The sequence below is a fragment of the Plodia interpunctella genome, chromosome 26 (genome assembly GCF_027563975.2).
Source record: "Plodia interpunctella isolate USDA-ARS_2022_Savannah chromosome 26, ilPloInte3.2, whole genome shotgun sequence".
Taxonomy (NCBI): domain Eukaryota; kingdom Metazoa; phylum Arthropoda; class Insecta; order Lepidoptera; family Pyralidae; genus Plodia; species Plodia interpunctella.
The window spans coordinates 5,168,351-5,191,751 of NC_071319.1; the positions used below are offsets into that span (position 1 = coordinate 5,168,351).

The 23,401-nt window shown below is 34.1% G+C and overlaps 1 protein-coding gene across 5 annotated transcripts; it reads left to right on the forward strand.

Annotated features, from left to right (window-relative positions):
* The first annotated feature begins 1,970 nt into the window (after positions 1–1,970).
* LOC128681115 (uncharacterized) lies at positions 1,971–21,801 on the forward strand. 5 transcript variants are annotated; one of them, XM_053764740.1, is made up of 16 exons: positions 1,971–2,203; positions 2,299–2,383; positions 2,983–3,107; positions 8,224–8,310; positions 10,624–10,638; positions 11,661–11,814; positions 12,350–12,540; positions 12,985–13,215; positions 13,408–13,560; positions 13,855–14,065; positions 14,736–14,911; positions 15,186–15,438; positions 15,794–15,945; positions 16,644–16,803; positions 18,311–18,414; positions 19,034–21,801. In XM_053764740.1, exons 3-16 carry the CDS (start codon positions 2,983–2,985, stop codon positions 19,104–19,106), a joined length of 2,085 nt encoding a protein of 694 aa, XP_053620715.1. In that variant the 5' UTR covers positions 1,971–2,203; positions 2,299–2,383; the 3' UTR covers positions 19,107–21,801. The 5 variants fall into 5 exon arrangements, with proteins under 5 accessions (XP_053620715.1, XP_053620714.1, XP_053620717.1 ...); XM_053764739.2 differs by having other exon boundaries at positions 1,971–2,383; XM_053764742.1 differs by lacking the exon at positions 8,224–8,310 and having other exon boundaries at positions 1,972–2,383.
* Positions 21,802–23,401: the final 1,600 nt, after the last annotated feature.

Genomic DNA, 23,401 nt, shown 5'->3' on the forward strand with positions numbered 1-23,401 from the left:
GCTCAACGGAGATGACAACTAATCGAATCATATTAAATGTCTTTATGTGTGGAACATCCACAATAAAGGACATTGAAAATGGGTAGGTAAAAAGGTCTTAAATTATAATAATGTTCCAATGTGACCTTAACAGTAAGTAAGTAGGTATTGTTACAATATTTACAAACAACAATAATAAAAATTGTTATAAATAATAGTCATCTTCTGAAAATAAAACGAATTACCTAAGCATTAGTTAAGAAACCTCAGAAAATACAACATAACTGGTGTATAAACATAGTTACTAAACCTAAGAAAGTCTAGGTTAAAGAGGCCAAAATCATACCATTTTTATAATATAGTGGTTGGCAATTTATCGTCAATTGAAAAGTCTTTGGAATTAGAAATTGAAAATAAGGAGGGTGTGATTGCATTTGGTTCTTAAACTAGGTGTCAATATCTACCACATTTCATCAAAATCGATTCAGCGGTTTAGTTGTTAGACAGTGTTGCGCATTCACAGAAGTCAATCGAGATAAAGTTCTGTGTTCGCATGCGCATTTATAGTGCACTAGCTGCACCCCGCGGTGTTGTGTTACCCCCGAACACTTAATTTTAATGAGGCATCTTACATTATAAACTGCTTGCGACTGTCAGACGTTTTGACCAAATCTTACAGGATAATCTAGTACTTTCGGGATAAAAAGTATCCTATGTGTTGTTTAAATCTAATGTATGTACCTATCCGCTACATATATACCAGATTTCATATAAAAAAATACCCACCCGTTTAAGCGTGAAGAAGTACCAAACATACTCATAAACTGTCCCCTTCTACATTTCATAAATTAGCTGATGGTGTTACCTCACGATATGTTTCCACGGTGAGAACTGCGTAAATGATTCAGATTGCTATAAATCAATTGGTTTATACATACACGAGTAGGATTTGAGTTGAGTACAGCCAGTTCAATCCATGGATTTAGTAAGTAGGTACCTATTTAACAGTACCTACTAATTCCATGGTTCAATCAAAGATTGAAATTTAAAAGTCCTAAGTTTATGGGACCAACGGGGAAACCTGAAGAAACTGATCGAATTTTCCCAGGATAATAACGGGAGGAAATCATCATATTTCTGCCACGTTTGTTACGTTGTAGCTGCGAAGTCGTCGTAGTCTATTGCGATTTTTGACAGATTTTGATGAAATTTTTCTACATGAAGTATTAGCAACAAGGAGAAATTCTAAATTAAAACTAGTAACATGTGGAGTCGATCAATTTTTACCCGGCGCCCCTTTCTAAATTTATGATTTTTATCCATCACTGTCACTGTCAGCTGTCATTTTTCGATGGAAATCGGAAATGGACATAGAGTTTATATCTACCTAATACAGAGTGCTCTTCAAATTTATTTCATAATACTCCATGTGATTTTTGACATATCCAATAAACTATAGATGTATTAAACAAGACTGAAGTACTAATAATGTTGGACAATTTACGCACATAAATAATCATTTGATTATATAGAGGTTAATTTTGTAAGAATTACAATTAAGAATTAGGTTGAGAAATAAGTCGTCCGTCATTTCCAAGCCTTGTTAAATTATATCGTAGTGATGACTACATTTTAATCCAGTTTCATAAAATTATTTATTTTTTTAGAAATAAAAATAAAACTGAATTTAATAATCGCTATGTATAAAGAAATTTAAAATTTTAAAGAAAATTAGAAAAAAAAAATTCATAAAAATACAATGTTCAAAGTACGTTATTTATCTTTTACCTTAATAAACAAAATTAAGAGTGTGATTGTTTATAGACTTATAAAGTTTACATACATCATTAGCCAAGCAAGACGCCTAGCATAACGTTCACCAACAAGCACCAACTGACAAAATTCGTGCACCAAAGTGTCACGCTTTTTCATTGTCAATATCAGCAGCGGTCTAGTAGTAGTAGAGCTTCCATTGTCGAAGACTCTAAGGAAATGGAATTTGAATTGGAATTTGGTTGGTTGGAATGGAATGGAAATGCATACCTAATAAATAATAAATCGGTCCGGTCGATCGGTTTATGCTGTAATGTTAAAGTATACTCGTTATCTTTTATCAGTAAAGTTTTTGTGTTGTAATCCTTGTTCAGCTAGGTAAAATTACTAAGGTTGTGTTTGTGTGATTAGTTAGGTGCCATTTGTGTTTCGGCGGATCGCTACGCCTCCGGTTGGTGTGAAAATATTTTTTACATAAGTAAAAATGCTTTTGTTCAGAGTATGGTTTGTCTATTTTCTTTGACCATCCTTTGTTGATGCTGTTAGTAGGTTCTTCATTTCCTAAAGCCGGTGTAGTTGGAAAACACGTACTTACGTATTAAAAACGTTCGTAAGAAGAATATTTTCTAAGGTTAGTATGTAAAACTTGGTATTATTGTTATATTGCTGCAGATGAAATTATGTGTAGTTTATTTTTAACACATATTTTCCATTTGCTGGAATGTACACATATTTTCCATTTACTTGCATGTTGTAAGCACTTGTATTTTGTATACAAAAACATAAATCCATTTGGACTGACAACTTTATACTATTTTCATTACTTAAATAATTTCTACAGTAAAAAATACCTTCAACAGCTTCTAAAACATAACTAAAATATAATTTCCATGACACTGGCATAGTTGCATTGCATGCAACTGAAGCCTCATCAAAAGTAAGATTTAAAAAGAATATGTCTGTTTTGCTCACAACTTTGCTTGCATGAAATTTAAATTCTATCTATCATACTAATACTAAATTATTAAGATTAATAGATATTAAAGAATAAGGATGTGAAAATACAAAGATTTTTGTTACTAAGTCATATAAAATCTACTTAACAAAATTTGATGTTTTAAAACTGTACAATTACAGTTCTGTATTTCCAAAATTTAATGGTTTATTTATTACCCAGAGCTTCACTGTGTCTCAGCTTTAATGATCAACATTAATATTTCTCGTTTCAAGATGGGTATAAGATGGTATCGATCACGGAGGAATCAGATAGTCATTATCTTATTAATTTTGGGATTACTTGTCTATTCTGCGCTGAGAGACAAAACGGAAGTCCTAGACTTTGATATGACTAAGAGGTAAGTGAATTTATCAATATTAAATATAATATTTCTAACTAATGAGTTGCTTTCGGATTGGGTTACTTATTACATCATGAGCTCATAATATTTTATGTTTTTATCAGAATAATCTAATAAGGTGATTTTTTATTAATATTTACAAAATTTTATAATATTGATATAAATGTTACTGGCTTAGTCCGACTTCAGGATAAACTAGTTTTGCCTAGGCTCAACTAATTCTTCCTACATGCGATAGGATAAACTGGTTTAGCCTAGGCTATACTAGTTCATCGTATCGCATGTTTGAAAAATGAGTTAGTAGTAGTAGTTAGTAGCTTAAACAGGAATGACCTGGTCTAAATTAATTTAGCCTAGTCCGACAAGCTTAATTAAATAGTATTTTATTAAATTTACCTATTTATTTTGTCTTTCTAGATATTCTATAATGTTTAGACTAGGCCATGCCAGTTTATCATAACTTAGTTTGGCCCAGGTTAAACTGGTTTATCCTATACGAACTGGCTTTAACGAACTGGTTTAGCCTAGGTTATACCAGTTTATCCTATCACTTGTAACAAGAATTAGTTTAGCCTAGGCAAAACTAGTTTATTCTGGAATCGGGTTTGGCCGGTAACATATATATATATATATATATATATATATATATATATGTGTTACAAATACTGATAGAACAAATTTAAAAAGAAATTTATGGTGAAAAAGTGACATAAGATGTTTACTTTCCATACTATGTATGTCCGATCAGTAGATCAATTTATGTATTAATATGGGAGCATGAATAAAATTCCTTGTATTGTAACATAAAATTTGTGAAGTAAATAAAAAATTACCATTACTTAATCCACATTGTGAAGGATATTAGTGTAAATGTAGTGGCTAGAATTTGTTTTAATATATATGTATGTAGGTAACTGTTTAACATGAATTTGTGGCTCTATTATGATTATTAGTTATAAAGGACTGACTGGTACAAATAGAAAAAAAAAACAAAAATGTCTTTTTAAATAAATTCATTCTCTTTAATTAAAATGTTATACTTTAATCATTTCTACTAGGTATCTTAGCCTTGTCTTAGTCAAAACATGTTTTGTCTCATTCATTATCTTATAGTGCGTTAGGGACAAAACACACTTTTGCTTGAAAGTAGGTTATGACTTGTTTATGAATATAATAAGAGAAGAATTAAAACTTTATCAAACATCAAGCGTGTTTAATTAAATTTATCTTGGTGATAAATCTCACTGTTGAAGGACAATTTAAAGTGTCCATATCATGAAATAAGCCTCGCAGATGCTTCTCTGAAGTCGCTAACAACAACAACGTGGCGGAGCTGTTATTGATAGCATATTACCCAGTCAATCTCCTATTTTATAAGATACTAGAGGAAAACAAAAAAGTAGCCTATGCTTAAGTACTCCTGAAAGTTTCATCTATCTCTGTGTCAAATTCCACGACGATCGGCCCAGTAGTTTTTGAGTTTGTTAATTACAAACAAAAGTACAAATATTTTCTAAAAATACAATAATAAATTACATCTCTATCGTAAGAAAATAATTATATTTTTATGTCCAGTTTATTGATAGCCAGTTCGTTTTATAGTTATTTATATGCGTTATTTACATTGGCTTATTATGTGCTGATAATTCAATACCTATATACGTGGATGTCGTACGAGGTGACTAAGGGACACATAGACTAGGCAGCTGATAGGCGATAACAGCATAGAGAGGGTTGACTTCAGGCAGGCATCCGGTTGTAAAATCCCATAGGGTTATTATGTAAGCTGACCCCGGGATAAGTGGAGTCACAGCCCGGAACCCTCCTCAGGAATCACTATTGGTCAAAACAGCACAAAAATAGTTTTTGAGTTAATCACGTTTATGTTATACAGACAGACAGATGGGACAGGGGGACTTATTGAGTTTATCGCGTTTATATGCATTGTACAGACGGACAGATGGGACACTTTTATAATATACTAGCGGCCTGTCCCGGCTTCGCTCGGGTAAAAACATAATAAATTATACAGTAAACCTTCCTCAGTCACTCTTATCTATTGGTGAGAACCGCATGAAAATCCATGCATCAGTTTTTGAGTTTATCGCGAGCAGACAGACAGACAGTTGCGGCAGTGGACATGTAAGGATAAGTAAGCCGTAGTATAGGCATCATATATCACTGTTATCATATATTTAACGCGGAACAGACATTTTACATTTGATTTACCATGAGTCAAAACAGATGTACCATGATAGTGAATTAGTGGAATGATTCTATCAGCAGGGCTTTTAAAATTAGCTAATTTTCAAAACCGTAAATTTAATTTTGTCATTAGTACAAACACTACGACAAACAAAGTTACTGTTTTTTTGCTGGCGAATAATGATCATACTTAATCCTAACTGATATTATGTTTGTTACCTGTTCTCGCTTAACCTATCAAATTTTGTATACACATGTACAGAGAAGAATATTATAGGATCATAATTAATCCTAATTGATATTTTGTTTGTTACCTGTTCTCGCTTAACCTATCAAATTTTGTATACACATGTACAGAGAAGAATATTATAGGGTACCTTTAATTTTGGAAAAACAAATGTTCCCGTGGGAAACACACGCGGGCCGCGATCGTGATACCGAATAAAGACGCATCTGAAATATATGTTTCGAAGTGTAAATAATGTTTCGAAGTCCAACTTTCTCCTACCTTTTTTTTTGACAGTTGTGTGTACACAGTCGACCGCTTGTCAAGTTATGTTATATATGCTTGGCGATAATAGTGCCTAGTCCTGGCAGAAGAGGCAAACTCAAGTCTTATCTTGATGTATAGTTAGATTTGCTGTTTGCTGTACAATAAACCAGGCATTGTTGCCTTATCGTCGAGGTTACGTATCACATAACCTGAAATTATCAAAGACCATAAACTATATTTCAGAGATTTGAATAGTACATAGCTATTACACTTGGAGTCTGAGAATATGTCTGAAATGGAGAAGGCATTTTTACATTAAGTATTCGCTTCTGAATTTTCACTAACACGTACACTAGGAGGACCATCCATTATTGTTAAATTATCATCAAGAAATTGGTGTGTGTTTCATTTCACAGAATATGACAAGCTTAGCTATTCGAATCGGCATTCTGATTTGAATATCTCATATTTTCCATCGGCTGACACATTTGAATAACAATCAACAGTTACCTACACAAATTCATGGCAAATTCGTCCCTATTGCCATAGCGTAAAGACCCATGTAGGTCAACTTGACATGTGGCCGACTGTACTTATAATTAACCATGCTGTTTCAAATTGTATTTCGATAATGGAAAGTAGTTTCAACGCAAAACCAAAAATAGTTACATGAATTTTAAGGAAAATATCAGTTATTGATCTATTCGTGACTATATAGCCCGCGTCTTGGTCCGTGTGAAATTAATTTCAGGCTCTAATCGACTCTGGGCCAGATTTAAAACTTCATAAATGCAAAAATGAAAACTGTATCAAATTAAATTACATGAAACGTTTCACGAGAGAAGGTGAAGTCGCAAGACGACTTTATTATAGATGCGCATGCGTGACGTCGCGAACGACTGTCCTCTATAAGTTACTTTTTTTCGTGGAACATCACATTTTTGCTTGATGCGCATGATTCGCATAAACAGTACAAAGACAAAAAAATTTAAATTATTGGAAAAAATCTAACAAAAGCCAACGAAATACCACGATACGTACAAACACGTGGCACGTTACTAACGTACACATGCTGTCTCCTTTTCCCATATCGTGTATGCATCGTGTAAAACAAAGAAGGAACGCGTGGACGCAATGACATGCCACGTGTTTTATGTTTCATGGTTAAATATTTCCTACGTACATACACCATTACAGTTTTATGTAGACGTGTGATAAATAGAAGACGACTAATAATCACAATGGGTGCACACTTTCTGTGTCTATCACTTTCAAATTCCACAACAAATTAAAGATCAGAATTTAAATTTATTTAAAAAGCACAGCACAGGTCCTTGCTGATTGATAAATGTTATTATAATTTGAACGATTTTTTTAATGATAGATTTAGATAAAAATTTGGTTAATTTAGTTACTTTTATTTATTAGATTTTGTTTTGTGGTATGATAGCATGCTCTCCATTTAAATTTACATACCCGTGGACGGTGAGACATATAGGATTAAGCTTTTCCTTTAACACCACATTGTAAAAAAATGTAAACTCATGTTTTTGCAAATAAATAATCTTTGTCTTTGTCTTTACGTAGCAATGCTAATATTTTGGTAGTAGGTAGGTGGTTTACAGAGTGTTTCGACCGCTGCGGCCGCGCTGTTATTATGATCCGTCAATTTTCTAGAGGAAGGAATCATTTCCAACATCAACCATTCATAAAATTGTCATTGATCACAATACAGATTTTAAAGTCAGTAAAACTGATACTTGTCTTTGATAAAATTTGAAAAATTGCAATGACGCGCGGCCGCAGCGTTGGAAACGCTCGGAGAACCACCAGTAGCATATCAAGATATATAAAAGTACTGGAGTAAACACTGGAGAAGTTTTCGATGCGATTATATAAAATTTAAATTCAAAATTCAGATTTTTGTTGCTTTTGTCGATGGAGCAGCCGCCATTACCATCTCACGATCCGATGCCTTTTCAATTAACCGATCCATGCCCTTCGTGGTTTTCCTTTGGCTTTCCTAACTTGGACATGTTTTTCAATCATTTTCATAGTTGGAAAGTGTACGTGCAATAATAAGAAAGAGAGATTGGGCTACGGATGACTGAGATAGCAATATACCTTGCAACAAAAAAGTTCTTAAGCAGTGTTTACTTCAGTATTATTTTGGGCTTCTTAACAAGTAATAACTTTTCCTCCGTTCCCATCCGGCAACATGACGTTTATTGAAAAATGAGCTTTAAAACAACCTTTGTAGACATACTTTACATTAACAAGACGAGAGACACTATTTTGTCAAATGCAAATAATGTCTACAGGTGACGGTTTTAAAGCTCATTTTTCATTGAATGTCGTCTTGCTGGGGGGGAGCGGTCAGTCTTTGCTTTTATTGCACAGTTTCATTTTATTTAGCACTGAACCGAGTTTTAAGAGATTTAGAATATTGGACGATGGCTTTGATACGTATACTGTGGCACAACCAGTGGTACTAGCAAACAGGTTGGTGTATTGTGTAATGTATAATACTTAATTTAATTATCATCTTTACATTATCACACATGTACGAGCACCTAATACGATCCATATTAAAATAAACACGATAAAAATACGCTCATATATGTATTTCTGGCTGTATTGTCATTAAAAAAAATTAGTTAAGTGGAATAGTAAACAATTGTTTAGGTAAAAATTAATTTTATTTCACAAACTAAAGGAAAAGGTAGGGAACAATTGTATATAAAATAATAAGTTTACAAAAATGGGGCCGGGACGCTTGGCTGATATCGGCGATTATAGTTAAAATGTAAAAGTAATTACTCTCAAAATTATTATAGTTTTCGCTTTATTCGGCATAACGCAAAGGCGGAATCAGATCTACTCAGGTTAAAGTTAAAGCCTTCATGTTGAAATTAGACTTTCACGGGCACTTTTTCACGTTAAATTTTATATAGTGATTTCTCAAGAAGCTACAAACTACATACTTTCTACACATTTCCAAGCCAGGGCAGGGCAATTAAAATAAAAAAAAATTTTTTTTTGGCAAAAAAACAGTTATACAACTTTTTATTGATTGGTTTGTTTATCGATATAACATGAATGAGTTTACGCCCACTAAAAAACGTTTACCAGTACTTAGACCCTCCCATCTCCGATCTCATATCATCGTGCAAATAGTACTGTAAAGATGACAACAATTTTAATTAATCAGTGTTCAAATATTTGATCTATCATCACACGAAAGAACAATTAGTTTGAATATCTAAAATCAGGGCTCGAAACCGGTATTTTTTGATCTGGTTTAAAAACGGTTTAACCAGGTTATTCCTAATTTCTGCGCTACGATCAGAGAGCGAAGTGCCGGTTTGCATTTCACTTCTCACTATCGGATCGTTTCGAAGTGAGACGCAGCGAACCAATCACACCAATCACGGTGTGGTTGTCGCTGCGTCACAGTGGCGCATTGTGATTGGATGGCTGCGTCTCACTGCGAATCGACTCGATTGTGAGATGTAAATAGCAAAGTCTCACTACGCACATTTTTGCGAGCGTTAACACCTCTGAGATTATCCTGGTTGATTCCAACCCGCGCATGACAAGGACCACGCTATGTTTTCTCACCTTCTTATTATGTTGTGTGGAGTCGTTTGGCGTGGTGTATGCGGGGAAACGTGCGGAATATTTTTGTGTTAGAGAGAGAGATGAAAACGCTCTTTACAGAATGTGCATGGAGATGCGCTCGAACTGAGGGCGAAATACGGACTTGCTTGCATTTAACTACTCACTATCGAGTCTGTTCGATGTGAGACACAACGAACCAATCACATTGCTGTATGGTTGTCGTTGCGTCACCTGTGATTGTTAGCTGGACGACCTCGGTGGCGCAGTGGTAAAGTGATTGCCCCTGAACCAAGTGGTCCCGGGTTCGATCCCCGGTCGGGTCATAATGGAAAATGATCTTTTACTGATTGGCCCGGGTCTTGGATGTTTACCTATATATGTATTTATAAAATATAGTATCGTTGAGTTAGTATCCCATAACACAAGTCTCCAACTTTGGGGCTAGCTCGATCTGTGTGATTTGTCCTTATATTTATTTATTTATTCGAATCGAGTCGATAGCAAGTCGCACACTGGTTTCAAAAATTAACCAGGTATCTGGTATCCCTGTCATAGACTGCTGTTCACATAGTTTAATTTACTAACAATGTATTCATTCTTTATCAAAGGCTAAAATAATGAAGTTGCACACTGCACTAACAATCGAAAGTCCCATGAAAACCTTGCTTTAGACGTGTATATAATGCCTATTACTGCATGTGGTCCATTCTATGTATCGGTAAGTATGGTTTATGCTATTAGTAGAATTAGAGGAAGAATTCTCCTTAGTTTTTTTGTTTGTTTATTATTTTAGTATGCTAGCGACTCTGTGCGCACTTTCGGTCCTATATGCTAAAATTTTATGGTCTTGATTCTCTTGTCCATTTCATTTGAATATTTTAAGGTTATTAATGGATTCTTGGGAACAAGATTTTATTTTGACCCTATATTAGTCGTAATTCATAAAATTTATAATTAACCATATCAGCATTTTACTTTATAGTCAATTAAATACTTGCTTATTTGAAATTTGTGGTAAATGGAGATGCCTCTCTCCTTTAGGCTTCAGTATGCAGTGAGGCACCATTCTTGTAAAATCTTTATTCATGTGATTAATATCAGTTTTTTTTTCGAAAGTGCGTACTAAGTAGTATATTTAAGTAGTATTTAGTGTGAATGCCGAATGCTGATGAATATTTTGTTTTTTGTTTTCAGAAATTCTATTTCAGCGTAAGTATTTTTTTAAATTAATTAGTTTAATTTTTGGCTGGTAGTGAAATATTGAGCCTTGTCTTCAGTTTGTAAGTAGACAAATTAAAGCCTGTTTTATGCTAGTGCCCTTTTAGATATATATTACTTTATATATTATTTTAATTTTAAAAGAATAAGAATAATAAGAATCTATTTATAGTTAAGAGAAATCATTCATCAGGAACAATCTTTTTAAAATCAATATAAATCATCAATATATGTCTCGAGGAAACATGCCATCTAGATGTACTATGGACGTTTTTTTTTTTATTTTAAAGGTAAATAAAATTAAATGACTGCTCCATATTCTACCTTCTACCCGACTAAGGGACTTATAGCCTAGGCAGCTGATAGGCAACTATAGGATTCCCAAGGTTTTTTATTTTGAAGGACGGTAATGACAGCGTTCAAAATGCTTCAAAATTCACCATACCACGGGACGCAGGTAGTTTATGAAAAAAGCAATGTTTTACTTCATTGCTGTTTTCTGACTAAACGAAATTTAAAACCTAAACATATTCCACACAAGTTAAAATACAATAATACTTAGTTTTTTTTTCACTAATATTTTATTGCACAAATGAGTAACATACTACACATAGCACAACAGTTATTGAAGTACAAAATGTATTAAAATAGGTCAAAATAAGGATTTCAATAAATTGCGCGAAGCGGCCTTATCGCTGTCAACAATTTCTCAGTTTCACAAAGCAATGAAATAAAATAAGCTGGATTCAATTCAACACTATACATATTTTGTGTTTATAAATTGTTATACTACAAAATATATTTCATGTTTATAAATTAATAAATATTATAATCCAGTTGAAACGGAAACACAAAACCCACCAAGGCATATTCATTCTTAACCTTAAATCCCGCGGGGCCCGATCTGACTACGATCCTATTGTTGTTCAATTGTTTTTATTATTTGCAGGATTGAAGGGATAAACCTGAATTTTAGTTGAATAATTTTTCAGTTTTGATAATTTCTTCTTCAGGTATATAGATCGCAAGCTTGAGGAGCAGCTGAAACTAGATAAAGGCACTGGTTGTGAGATGCCGGTGTTGGACCCATTTGCAAAAGAAGTCACACAGTTTGACAAGAAAATGCCCAAAGTAGTATGTGCGAGCGTAGACTGGGTCAAGTGTTACGTACGTATTTTTCGAAGACTTTTTTGTTTTCTGGTGTAAAAGCTGGTGTTAGTATTGTTCAAGTTGGCATGGCAACTTTGCCATTGACTCCCATCTTTCAACTACCTATCAATTATGCTTAAATAATTTTGAAGGGTCGGTCACATGAAACCTAACTATATTAATAAGGGACCTTACACTTGTCTTGACTTTGTCTAGAGATTGCATTATATTTAATAGAGAATCCAACTGCTTCATCGAGACTTGGCTAGTTTTTTGCAGAATGGTTTTGGTGTGATACATTTTTTAAATAGGCTTTGTTTTCTATGTATAACTTACCTTATATGTAACCACGGTTCATTCACGATAAATTTTCTTCAACCATTCCTACTGATTTTCGGCTTGGAGCAGGGAATCTGGTACTAGGTGAAAAAATTGTTATTTATTTTATATATTTTAACTGCTATCGTCGGTGCATACCAGACGGCAGTTGTTAACTATGAAGTTCTTAAGATGAAATAAATATACGAGTTCACATTTGATTATTTAACTTCAGTTTTCAGAGTGTAGAGTGGTCAAAGAGATACTCGACAAGTACGTAAATGTTTCTTGTGTATACACAGACATTGTGTATATAAACGACGATCACTATGAATATGGGAAGCCGGTGTTAGTGAGAGATGCCGATGTCTACCACCTGAAGCGGAGTGATCACGCCAAAGTCACATGTTCCGGGGGAACGAACAGGTAAAAATAAACCATAACTACCTATGTATATAGCAACCTCGTCGGAAACTGAACGAATTTGATTGCGTTTTCCTTTAAAAATTAGAGAAAGTAATTTGCCTTGTCGGTATTTTTTTCCTTAATGTCTCCATTTTGAATATATTTGCAGCGGAAAACATGAATATTTTGTAGGTTTTTCAAGGTTAATATATTTTTTATAGAATTGGTTCTAACCAATTCTATAAAGATAGTGTGTGTCTGTATGTTTTCCTTTTTTACCTGCAAAAACATACAGACACAAACTAGTATCCATAGAATTTTTTAAATTCTAAATTAGGGTGGAAAATAGGATAAAAACAGCGAAAAGAATTTGTATGGGAAATGACTGATGAATGGCTTTGATGTCCACTTAATAATATACGGAATAAGATCGAGACGACGTTGAATAAGATGCGTTATTTTCAGTTTTTTGCACTTTCTCAACAAATGGAACGGTTACGTGGCTGGATTTCGATCCACAGTATCCGAACCCAGAAAATCATCATCGGGCGATGAGGTACCTAAGGAGGATAAGAATCGTCCCACTAACATACTGATATTCGGCTTCGACTCCACCGCCAGAAATGGCTTCATACGGCGAATGCCCAAGAGCTACAGATACTTGACGGAGCAGCTTCATGCAGTGGTGCTGAAAGGGTGAGTAGTCTTGTAAAATACAGCAATTCCAATTATAGAACAGCAGTATAAAAATATCGAAAAATCATTAAGCTCTGTTTTGACATGTTGCGCATACAAACAGGCAGGTCAGAATTAAAGAAAACTAAAATGTATTCAGCTTCATATGTTTTTTCTTGAATATCTGTTGTTTTATGATGAGATTTTTTTTAGCTACAACATTCTAGGCGATGGCACCCCGGCTTCTCTGTTTCCGATCTTGACAGGAAAGAATGAGTTGGAATTGCCTGATGCGAGAAGGAAAGCGGGAAATCAAAAGACCGTTAGTGATATGCCGTTTATATTTTTGAAATTAAAAAAGGAAGGGTGAGTTCTAATTTAGGTTAATTTCAGCAAATTTAAAATGTGAGAAGACAAAATTTATTTGTCAAAAGTATGTGTTTTCTTTAGTCAACGATTATTATTCAAATTAAGTTAAGAAAAACTGATGAATTAACTGTCATTTAAAATGTTACCACTTCGCAGCAAAAGAGATGTTAATTATTTTGTTGTATTTACTAACATACATGAAATGGCTTGTATGACTTTTCTTTTATCCGTTTAGTTATCCGAATAACGCAGTTCAGTCTTAATCTTGATCGAAATCATAATTTGTCACAGCTACCGAACATTATACTTCGAAGACATGCCCTGGGTCGGCACTTTCCAATATCGCTTCAACGGTTTCCGTAGCCAACCCGCCGACCACTACTTACGGGCTTTTTACTTAGACGAGTCATATTCAAACAAGAAGCGGTGGCTTACCAATAAAACTACTTACTGCATCGGAGAAACACCACAGTATAAGCTCATGATGAATCTCACCAACCAGGTCGGTTTAGTTGGCTAATTTTATTGTTTATCTCGGAGACCATGCCACAGGAGTAGGGAATCGGAACAGAGGCAAAGACCATGCACAGTAATTCATTAATTAGTTTGTGTTGTATGGAAAAAAAACATTTGCAAATCATAATAATTACTCCATAATTAATCCGTACTAATGTTATAAAGAGTAACGACTTGTCTTTTTGTTTCTTTGTTTTTTTTTTTTTGAAATGAATAAACTCAAAAGATACTGGGCCGATTTTCATAATATCAGGATAAAAGAACCTAATGTCATAATTTTGAAAATCGGTCCTCTGGAATAATTTTGAAAATCGGTTTACTTTTCACTCAGCCCATTTCCGAATATTAACTTTACAATATTAGTGAAGATTTATTATCAACTCAGTAAGGCTAAAAGGTCAGGCATATCTCTATAAATACCCTTTTATAGCCTACGAGGGCGATATCTGTATAAATGGCCTTTTATTTAAAAAAAACTTGTAGAGTGGGATTACAGAAAATTTCTTTTTCTGGACTCGGTTATTTGTTCATAAGCAAAGTAACTTGATGTTATCACCAGTGCATTTGGTGTGATAGGGGGCGTTTCGATTTCTCCTTACTACGATAAAAACAATGACCCCATTGAAAAATATTAATAAAATATCTATTGTTTTCAGTTCTTTCACCTTGATGGCAAGAAATACGCGTTCACGTTCATAGCCGATATCTCTCACGATGACTTCAACATGATCTCCGTGGCTGATGATGACTTTGTGGACTTCCTGAAGTCCTTTAAAAACGATGGGTTTTTGAAAGACACTTTATTATTTGTCATGGGAGACCACGGACCTAGGTTAGTTATATATCTTCTAAAAAATATGAAACAAATGCGCCGATTCATTTAGGCCTGATAAAATAACAATAAATCTGTTCTATTGGTCTTTATATAGAATTTATTTTCCCCTTATATATATTGTTGGCCCATTCTGGCTACGCTTGGGTAAAAGCATAATATATTAAATACACCTAACCCTTCCTTAGATTCCAAAAAAAGTTTTTTTAATTTTTTTTTAAATGTCGCCGTTTGTAAAACGCTTATTAATAAAGTTTGTTGTTTTTATTTGCAGATACGCTAAGATACGAAATACATACCAGGGTAAACTGGAAGAGCGGCTGCCTCTGATGGCGATAGTGCTGCCCTCTACGTTGAAGTCTCAGCGACCCCAAGCTCTCGATAATCTCCGACAGAATGTCGACGTTCTCACGACACCGCACGATATATACGCGACTGTTCTAGACGCGATGGATCTCAGGAAATACTGGAATCCGTACAAAATAAAAGGCGCGGATCTTCCTAGGGCTATGACATTATTTGAACCGGTGAGTTTGTTTAAAAAACATCATGTTTTTTATAGCAGAAACATTTTTTTGCAATATTCTAGATTCTAGCGCCTCGTTTTAAGATGAAAATACGCCAAATCCAATTAAACCGCAATAAAATGTATTCAGCAGTTTTGCAGTACAAATTTTACATACACGATTATTGGAAGTCCTGGGTTCTTTTCCCCGCGCGGGCATGTATTTGTACATGTGATCACAAATGTATGCCTGCGGTCCTAGTTGTGTTGTGTTCGTTTCTGTACCATACCATTTGACCTACTATACAAACTTAGTGCTTAGTGTGGGGCGTTGGGTGTTGTCCATTTATTTATTTGTATAAAATACTGTATGACAGATACCTCGCAATCGTTCGTGTAGCGAAGCGGGCATTGAGCCTCATTGGTGCGCGTGTCTCTCGTGGAAGCCTGTGCCGACGTCGGACCCGCTCCGTAGCAGAGCGGCCGAGGCGCTCGTCCAATACATCAACGATATGACAGCGCCTGTCAGGTATTATTACAGTTATTGTATTATTATTTCTTAACCAGCTGCACCCCGCGGTGTTACCCACGTAATTTAAAATTATTTGAAAAAAAAAAGAAATTACGTTTTTATGCACATTAGTAGTGATGCCTATCTCTATACAATAGGCTTCACTTATATAAAACAAATGTCAAATATAGACTATGAATAGAGAAGATTGCAGGTTTTTTATTATTTTGTGATGATGAGTGGGAGTGAATGAATTCTCAAATAAAAAATCTATTAAAATAAAATCCATAAATCCTTCATTCTTAATTTGAGTGCAACATAACAATAAATTAACACTTTACACTATATATTGGTGAAAATCGCATGAAAATCAGTCGTTTTTGAGTTTGTCGCGAACAGACAAACAGACGCGGCATGTCTTATAATATGTAAGGAAGGTTAAGGATGTAAGAATTTTTATCTGTCCCGTCTGTCTGTGATTAAGGTTTACAAGTTAAAATTCACCTGCTTCGGAGTTCCCTCGTTTGGAGCCAATTCGGGCTGCACCATCAGATCATGCTTATCATAACAATTCATTGCCATGGAAACTGAAGCGACGTGGCAATTTTCGTGGAAATCTAACTAGCAAGATTTGATTACAGACAGACAATGGACAGGCGAAAATAACTAAAAGCTTGTAAAAAGGCGACATTTTTTATTTTTTCTCTCGTTCTCAGGTCGAAGTGTCTACCCCGGACGTTGACCTCCGTGTCGTGGGTTATGAAGCAGCACGCCGACAGCTCAATGCTTTCGTTCGAGGGGGCGAGGGACAACGACGGCTATGTCGGCAAATTTGGCAATAAAATAAAATTGAAAACCGAAACGTACCAAGTTATGGTAAGTTTCTACAAACTTTCGAAAATAATAATAAAATGAATCATCAACGGGGGTAATACCGAAATCACTTTCACAAAGCCTGAAAACATTAAATATCCCGATGTATGTAGTTCATCTTTTACAGAAAGCCACCATTCTTAATACTTGCCGGATCACCAGAAAATTTCTATCTCCTTCCAGTGTTTCTGTTGGGTTTTCTATTTAGATTCTTGCTCCTATCGCTTGGCCAAGGCCCGCGTTAGTTGCTTATATTACCCTCTCTCAAGAGGAGAAAAATATACATAAGTAAATAAATAAATATATTAGGACGAATCACACAGATTGAGCTAGCCCCAAAGTAAGTTCGAGATTTGTGCTATGGGATACTAACTCAACGATATTAATAACAAATACATATATAGATAAACATCCAAGAAGAAAATGATCATTTTCTATCATGACCCGACCGGGGATCGAACCCGGGACCTCTCGGTTCAGTGGCAAGAGGTCGTCTCATATACATAAAAATAATAAACATACTTAGATAATGGACATTGCTATACCTAACACGCACAATCTTCAAGCTTCAATTGCAGAAAAACTAAGAAAACACACGGAGTTACAAGAGCAAGTGAAACGTATGGGGGAAACGACCTCTGTCTCTATAATCCCCGTAGTTATTTCCACAACTGGAGTGATACCTAGTGACATATTTAGACGCCTTCTTCAGTTAGATTTACAAACATATACGTACTTAACTTTACAAAAAGCGGCAATATTAAACACGTGTAGTATTGTCCGCAAATTTCTTCAAATTGAGTCCAGTAATATAAATAGTCTCCTATAATAATTATGTTAGCACTTGGTAACCACACCCGTGCTCTCATATAATTACAGCCTCAGCTCAAGGAATGAGGAAAACAAATTAATAATAATAATAATGAGATGAAAAAATTCTGGAATCGTGCGGGAATTGAACCCGCGCCCCTGTCTATCCGGGACAGTGCTCTTGACCACTGGGCTATCGAGACCACGCCAGTTCGGCTGAATTGATTCACTCATTCACGTACCGAGAGTGTTAGGTAGTTCAAAAAACATACAGTGTAAATATACTCTCTAACGAAAGTTTCTACTAAGACTACTAAGCTTTGGTTCTATAGGATGGATGAAAGTACAGTCAACAGCACATCAACCTATCCAAATTAATTGCAAACTCGCCGCTATCACCGCGCCATGCAGGGTAACTTTTTGCTGTTGGCTGTACTTTCACATTTTGTCGTTCGTTGGAATGTGAACTAATAAATCAACAAATCAACTTGGGGCAAAAACACACTTTGTACCTATGTATTTTTGTTACGCGATAACTTTCGAACCGTTAAGTTTCTTGGGGCAACAAAATCGATTAAGTCGTTTTATTAAATATTAACAATTTTGCAAAAAAAAAAATATTGTGTTCGCGTGGTCTAAGTTTGTGGCGAAATACTTAATTAATGGTAATAATGTAATTTTTTCATGTTTTTACTTGCAGTTGACGGTGGGTCCCGGCACTGGAGACTTCGAAGCCTCAATGACGTATGACGTCGACCGTGGAGGTTTCAAGATCGACCGCAGAGATATATCGCGGACCAACATGTAAGTTACGAGACAGAGGACGTTATAGACCCCGTCATAGCCATATTGCTTGTACAAGAAAGAGATGTGCGTATTAGAAATACATGGGTAGAAACGAGATAGCGCTGACTTTTGTTGTCCCTCCGGCAGGTTGTGTGAAAGTTTTCAGCCAGAATTTTTACACCTGGTTTAATTTATTTAAGCGAAAACTCTAGGGGATAATTCATTTCTGGCCGATGACGTCATAAGTATGATTAGGCCTGTTCAAATATCGCCCGGAAAATTTGCATTGTTTTTTGTTATACTTTAAAAATTTCACCTATGATTCTATAATAGGGCAGACTAGAAGGTCAGAAAATTGAAAAAAATATGTGTATATATATTCCTGAAATATATATATTTTATCTAGACCTGTAATTGTGATAATTCATAGACATATTAAACGTACACTCAAAGTTAGTTGGAGAGTCCATTTAAAAAATATAAAATCAAAAATCGTAAAACACTTAAATATTTAAACGATCAATATAAAAATTCGTCATCTCCGATATTGTGTTATTCTTCAAAGAGGATTCGCCCCAAATCAGTAAAAAAAATATTTTTTTTTTTTTTACATATTTAAAATTAATTTATTTTTCAGGTATGGACACGAACCCGATTGTATAAGCAAAACTCATCCACATTTAAATCCATATTGTTACTGTACTGGTTGATGCTTATGATAAACTTAGAAGAAGTGTGTAACACAAATTGTGAACGTATCTACTAAAAACATTATATAGCTCGAACACAGGCGTTGGAAACATGACATTTAAAATATTGTATCGTACACCAAACGCGATGTTTTATAAGCTTTTATTTAATGTATTGCAATGTATGTTTGTATGAGTGTTAATAGTGTGTTCGGGTGGAATCTTCAATTCAATTTTAAAGCAGATATCATGAATTGATTGATGAATTGGATACACAAGTGTACGCACGTTTATTTTGGATGACAATCAATTATTATGATATGCATGATCTTTTGGTACACTCAGGATCGTCTCCCGACGCGGAAATTCCTAAACGGTTTACCGCACGGACATGATTTGTGTCACGCGATTAATGCAATAAGGTATCTGAGCGCAGTATAAAAGCTCGTGTAAAAATTTTTATTTTCCAAAGAAGATTTATTTCATCGGTTGAAACTTCACAAAAACATTTGTTAATATTTGTAGATTAGATGATTTTCCGCATTACCAAAGCCCATTTAGTTTTATATAATATTTTTAATAATATAAGTGAAAATGTAATTCTCGATTTAACGAATCACACAAAAAAGGATATTAGTCAAGTTTTATCATATATACATTTAATTACGCGCGCATGTTTTCTGCAATAAGTCAAGTTAATACCAGTTTTTTTTAAATATATTTATATATATCTATCTAGTAAGAAATATGTTTCTAAGTAGTAAGGAAAACTTAAATATAGCTCGAAGCAAACTTATGTCAGTACTTAATAATTCTTGTGTTTAATTTTATTAACTTAAGAATCTTAAATTTTCTAAATTCATTAAAAAACCAAAAGAAAATTAAGTAATAGTTTGTTTTTTCTTTTTTGATCAATACGAAATCTTTGGAATAAAATAAAAAGTGTTTGTTGATTTTGAAGACTGTGAATTATATAAAACGCGCCTCGCGTATCGAGTGTGTGATACACGCTATGCGCATTTTATTGCTTTAATGTACGGAGTTGAATTGAGTCAAAAATACTTGGATAAGTCTCTATGTGTACAGATCTACTATGTGTACAGTTGGCATTATAGTACTTTTTTATCATATTTAGGATCATTTGTAAACATCAATCAAATTTTGGCAGTTTGATTAATATAAGGAATGTAATTTTTAAAAGTATTAAAATTAATATTTTTGAAAATTACATTCCTTATATTAATCAAACTGCCAAAATTGGAAGGATTTTATAAATCTGTAATTGAATATAAATAATGAATATAATTAATTTTTCCATATGTAAATTGTACATTTACACTATTATTATGGTATGAACATAAATAAATAAACAGCAACTCCTAAAGTAAAATCGATTAACATTTCTTTGAATACCTGGTTTATTTCGACATCCAAATCTTGCTGTACAAACGTGGCCACTGTATACAAAGCAATCTTGTACCAAAAACTTATTAAATCTAAATTTATGAATTATTCAACTTATTGACGTCAAAATTTTACTAGATCCAAGTCTATGCTAAATTAAACATTTTAAGGCCCTGTTTCACCATTTTCTGATAAAATAGTATATCGTCTGATAGATAAAATGACTAAATAAATATGCCTGATGTGATTTTAACAGTATCTGTTTGATATGTTACATTAAGGCTATCATATACTTTCTTAGCAAGCAGTTACAGGTCCTAATTTGTGATAGTAAATCATCAATCGAGAATAAAATCGGCCAAGGGTATTCTTTTCCTGAGTGTTCGTTTCATGTAAATGATTTTATTAATGTTATTAATTATTAATTTCTTGTCAAATAGATTTTATGTATAGTAGAATATTGATTTAGAATAGTTTTATTCAGTCGAAGAAATTCATTAATAGCAGCATACCCTCTGCACCGTTATTGCAATACTCTGAGCAATGTGACTGCGCCGTGGATTGCCAAAAGATTGTGCTTGACCCCATGGGCCCATCGTCTCAATAAGGAAAGGGCACAAATTGTGTAATTCGTCGCTAAGTCTATTTTTTGATTTAATTTATTTTTAGTAGTTTTTGATTTGTAAAATCTTATTATGAAACCAAAATATTAGTATTATTAGAAAGTTAACATATACTTACAATATATTTTAGTTATTTATCCGTCTCTCTTTCCATTATTATTTAAAATTGACGACCTCTGTTGCTTAATAGTTATCATGCCGACTGCTAAACTGGAGGTCCCGGGTTCGAATCCCGGTCAGGTCAAGATGGAATAATGTTTGTCATATTATCCTGGATGTTAAATATAATAGTATCGCATAACACAAGTTTCTAACTTACTTTAGGACTTACTTAACCTGTCCGTGATTCGTCCCTATATATTTATTTATTAATTGAAAGATGAGATAAAAATATTTTAACTAAAACATGTTATAAGTTGTAGTGAACTGTTTTTATGAATAAGGCTGTGTATTTTCAGTTTTAACAAATTAACAAGCCATATGTTCTTTTTTTAATTTTGATTTACTAAACAGTGATTAATAATGTACATATGTGATTAATATACATATTAATCACTGATGTATATAATTTTGCGTGTGTTAAAAGTGCTTTTTATGAAAATGATGGTGATTTACTAAATCTAAATTGAATTTTGTATAAACTGGCTATGATCATGTAAGTTTAATAATTAAATAACATAATAATCAAAGTCACTTTTATTTCTCGAATGCGTAAAACTTAGATAAGATGGTGATCGTGTTCTTTATAACGCTCTACTATACTTTCTTCCTTATGGATGGAACCTGGTAAAGTTCGTCTGCATGGGTACCTCCCTCTCCAATAATTTAGAACAACAAACAGCAGTGCCTGCATTGTTGTGTTCCAGTTTGAAGGGTGAGAGAGGTAATGTTTTTTTTTTTTTATTATCTCCTTCCGAGATTAGTTAACGCACTACCCACCTCTGTAAAAAATGACTTAACCCTAAAAATATTAAAAATAAACTTAAGTCCTACTTTATCGAACAATTGTGTTAGATTGCAACTTACTACTAGGTACTTGTTTTGTTTAAAATGGAACCTTGATTAAGGGAATTACAGAGTACAAAACATCCTAGGAGACAAAGAAGACAAAGCGCGTGACGCCCCTGGTGTTGCAGGCGTTGATAGGCTGTGGTGACTACTTCTCATCAGGTGGTCCGTATGCCTGTTTGCCTGCCTGGTAGTATTATTATTACTAGTCGTTCGCCGCGAACTTAGACCTCGCGAACACAAATACATTTTTACAAAATTGTGAATATATCAAAGACGACTGAATCGATTTTGATGCCCCACGAACCGCGAAATTAAAAAATTCTTACATACCTATCAAACGACGATTCGAAAATTATCGCGTTACAAACATACGTACATACAAAAAATGTATTTTTGTCCCAAGTAGAACGTTAGACCTAATTCGCTTCGCTCGCTCGGTCAATTATTTCCACGCCGCCAGTGCAAGCACCATTCGAGGACCATTTCACCCAGTACCCTGAGACTCTTTTAGGAGTGAAAACCCTATTTTGGCGACGACTCATTAAATCTACCTGTACCTTTGAAGAACCCAAGTAACTGCCTTTGTGTTGTGTCTTTGAGATCATTCAGCCATGTCCATGCCTAATAGTACAAAAGCTCGCATACCTACCGCTTAGAGGTTATGAAATTTTTGTATTCGCAATTTTTAAATTTCTTAATTGAGTTTTAACGACTGTTCATTTTTGACAAATAAATTTATACGTTGGATCTTGTAAAAAAAACTATTGAAAGTCTAATATACCTAGAGTTCGTTACACACAGTGTCAGGTACCTACACGTAAAAGAGGTTAGGGCTGCGCCTGCTCCAAAAAGATTGAGAACCGCTGCCGTATGCATAAACTTCTGTATATCACGTATTCTGAGGCATACTACAGTAATTAAGATAATCCACTTAATAAGAACTAGCAACACTGGTTATCCTACTAATATTAGATGCGAAAGTTTGTGATGATATATGTATGTAATGGTTACTCTCTCACGCAAAATCTACTGGACAGATTGTTATGAAATTTTGTACACGGGTGTTACCTGGAATAAAACATACTTATACTTTTGATTCCGAAATTCCCACGCGAGCGAAGCCCTAGGGCTAGAAGTGCTACATATCTTTGGGCAGTGTTCAACAACAAAGTTGATCCGTAGCAATTATTATGTAATAATTTTAACAACATTAAATAGCAATTTTTGATGGTAAACAAATTATTTAAGTAGTTAATATTAATTTTAATAACTGCCAAC

Excerpts from the sequence above, each read along its gene's own strand:
- LOC128681115 (XM_053764739.2), top strand. The coding sequence starts at position 2,983 with ATGGGTATAAGATGGTATCGATCACGGAGGAATCAGATAGTCATTATC. Across the intron at positions 12,541-12,984 it reads TGTTCCGGGGGAACGAACAG|TTTTTTGCACTTTCTCAACA; the intron begins GTAAAAATAAAC and ends CGTTATTTTCAG. Across the intron at positions 15,946-16,643 it reads GATATGACAGCGCCTGTCAG|GTCGAAGTGTCTACCCCGGA; the intron begins GTATTATTACAG and ends TCTCGTTCTCAG.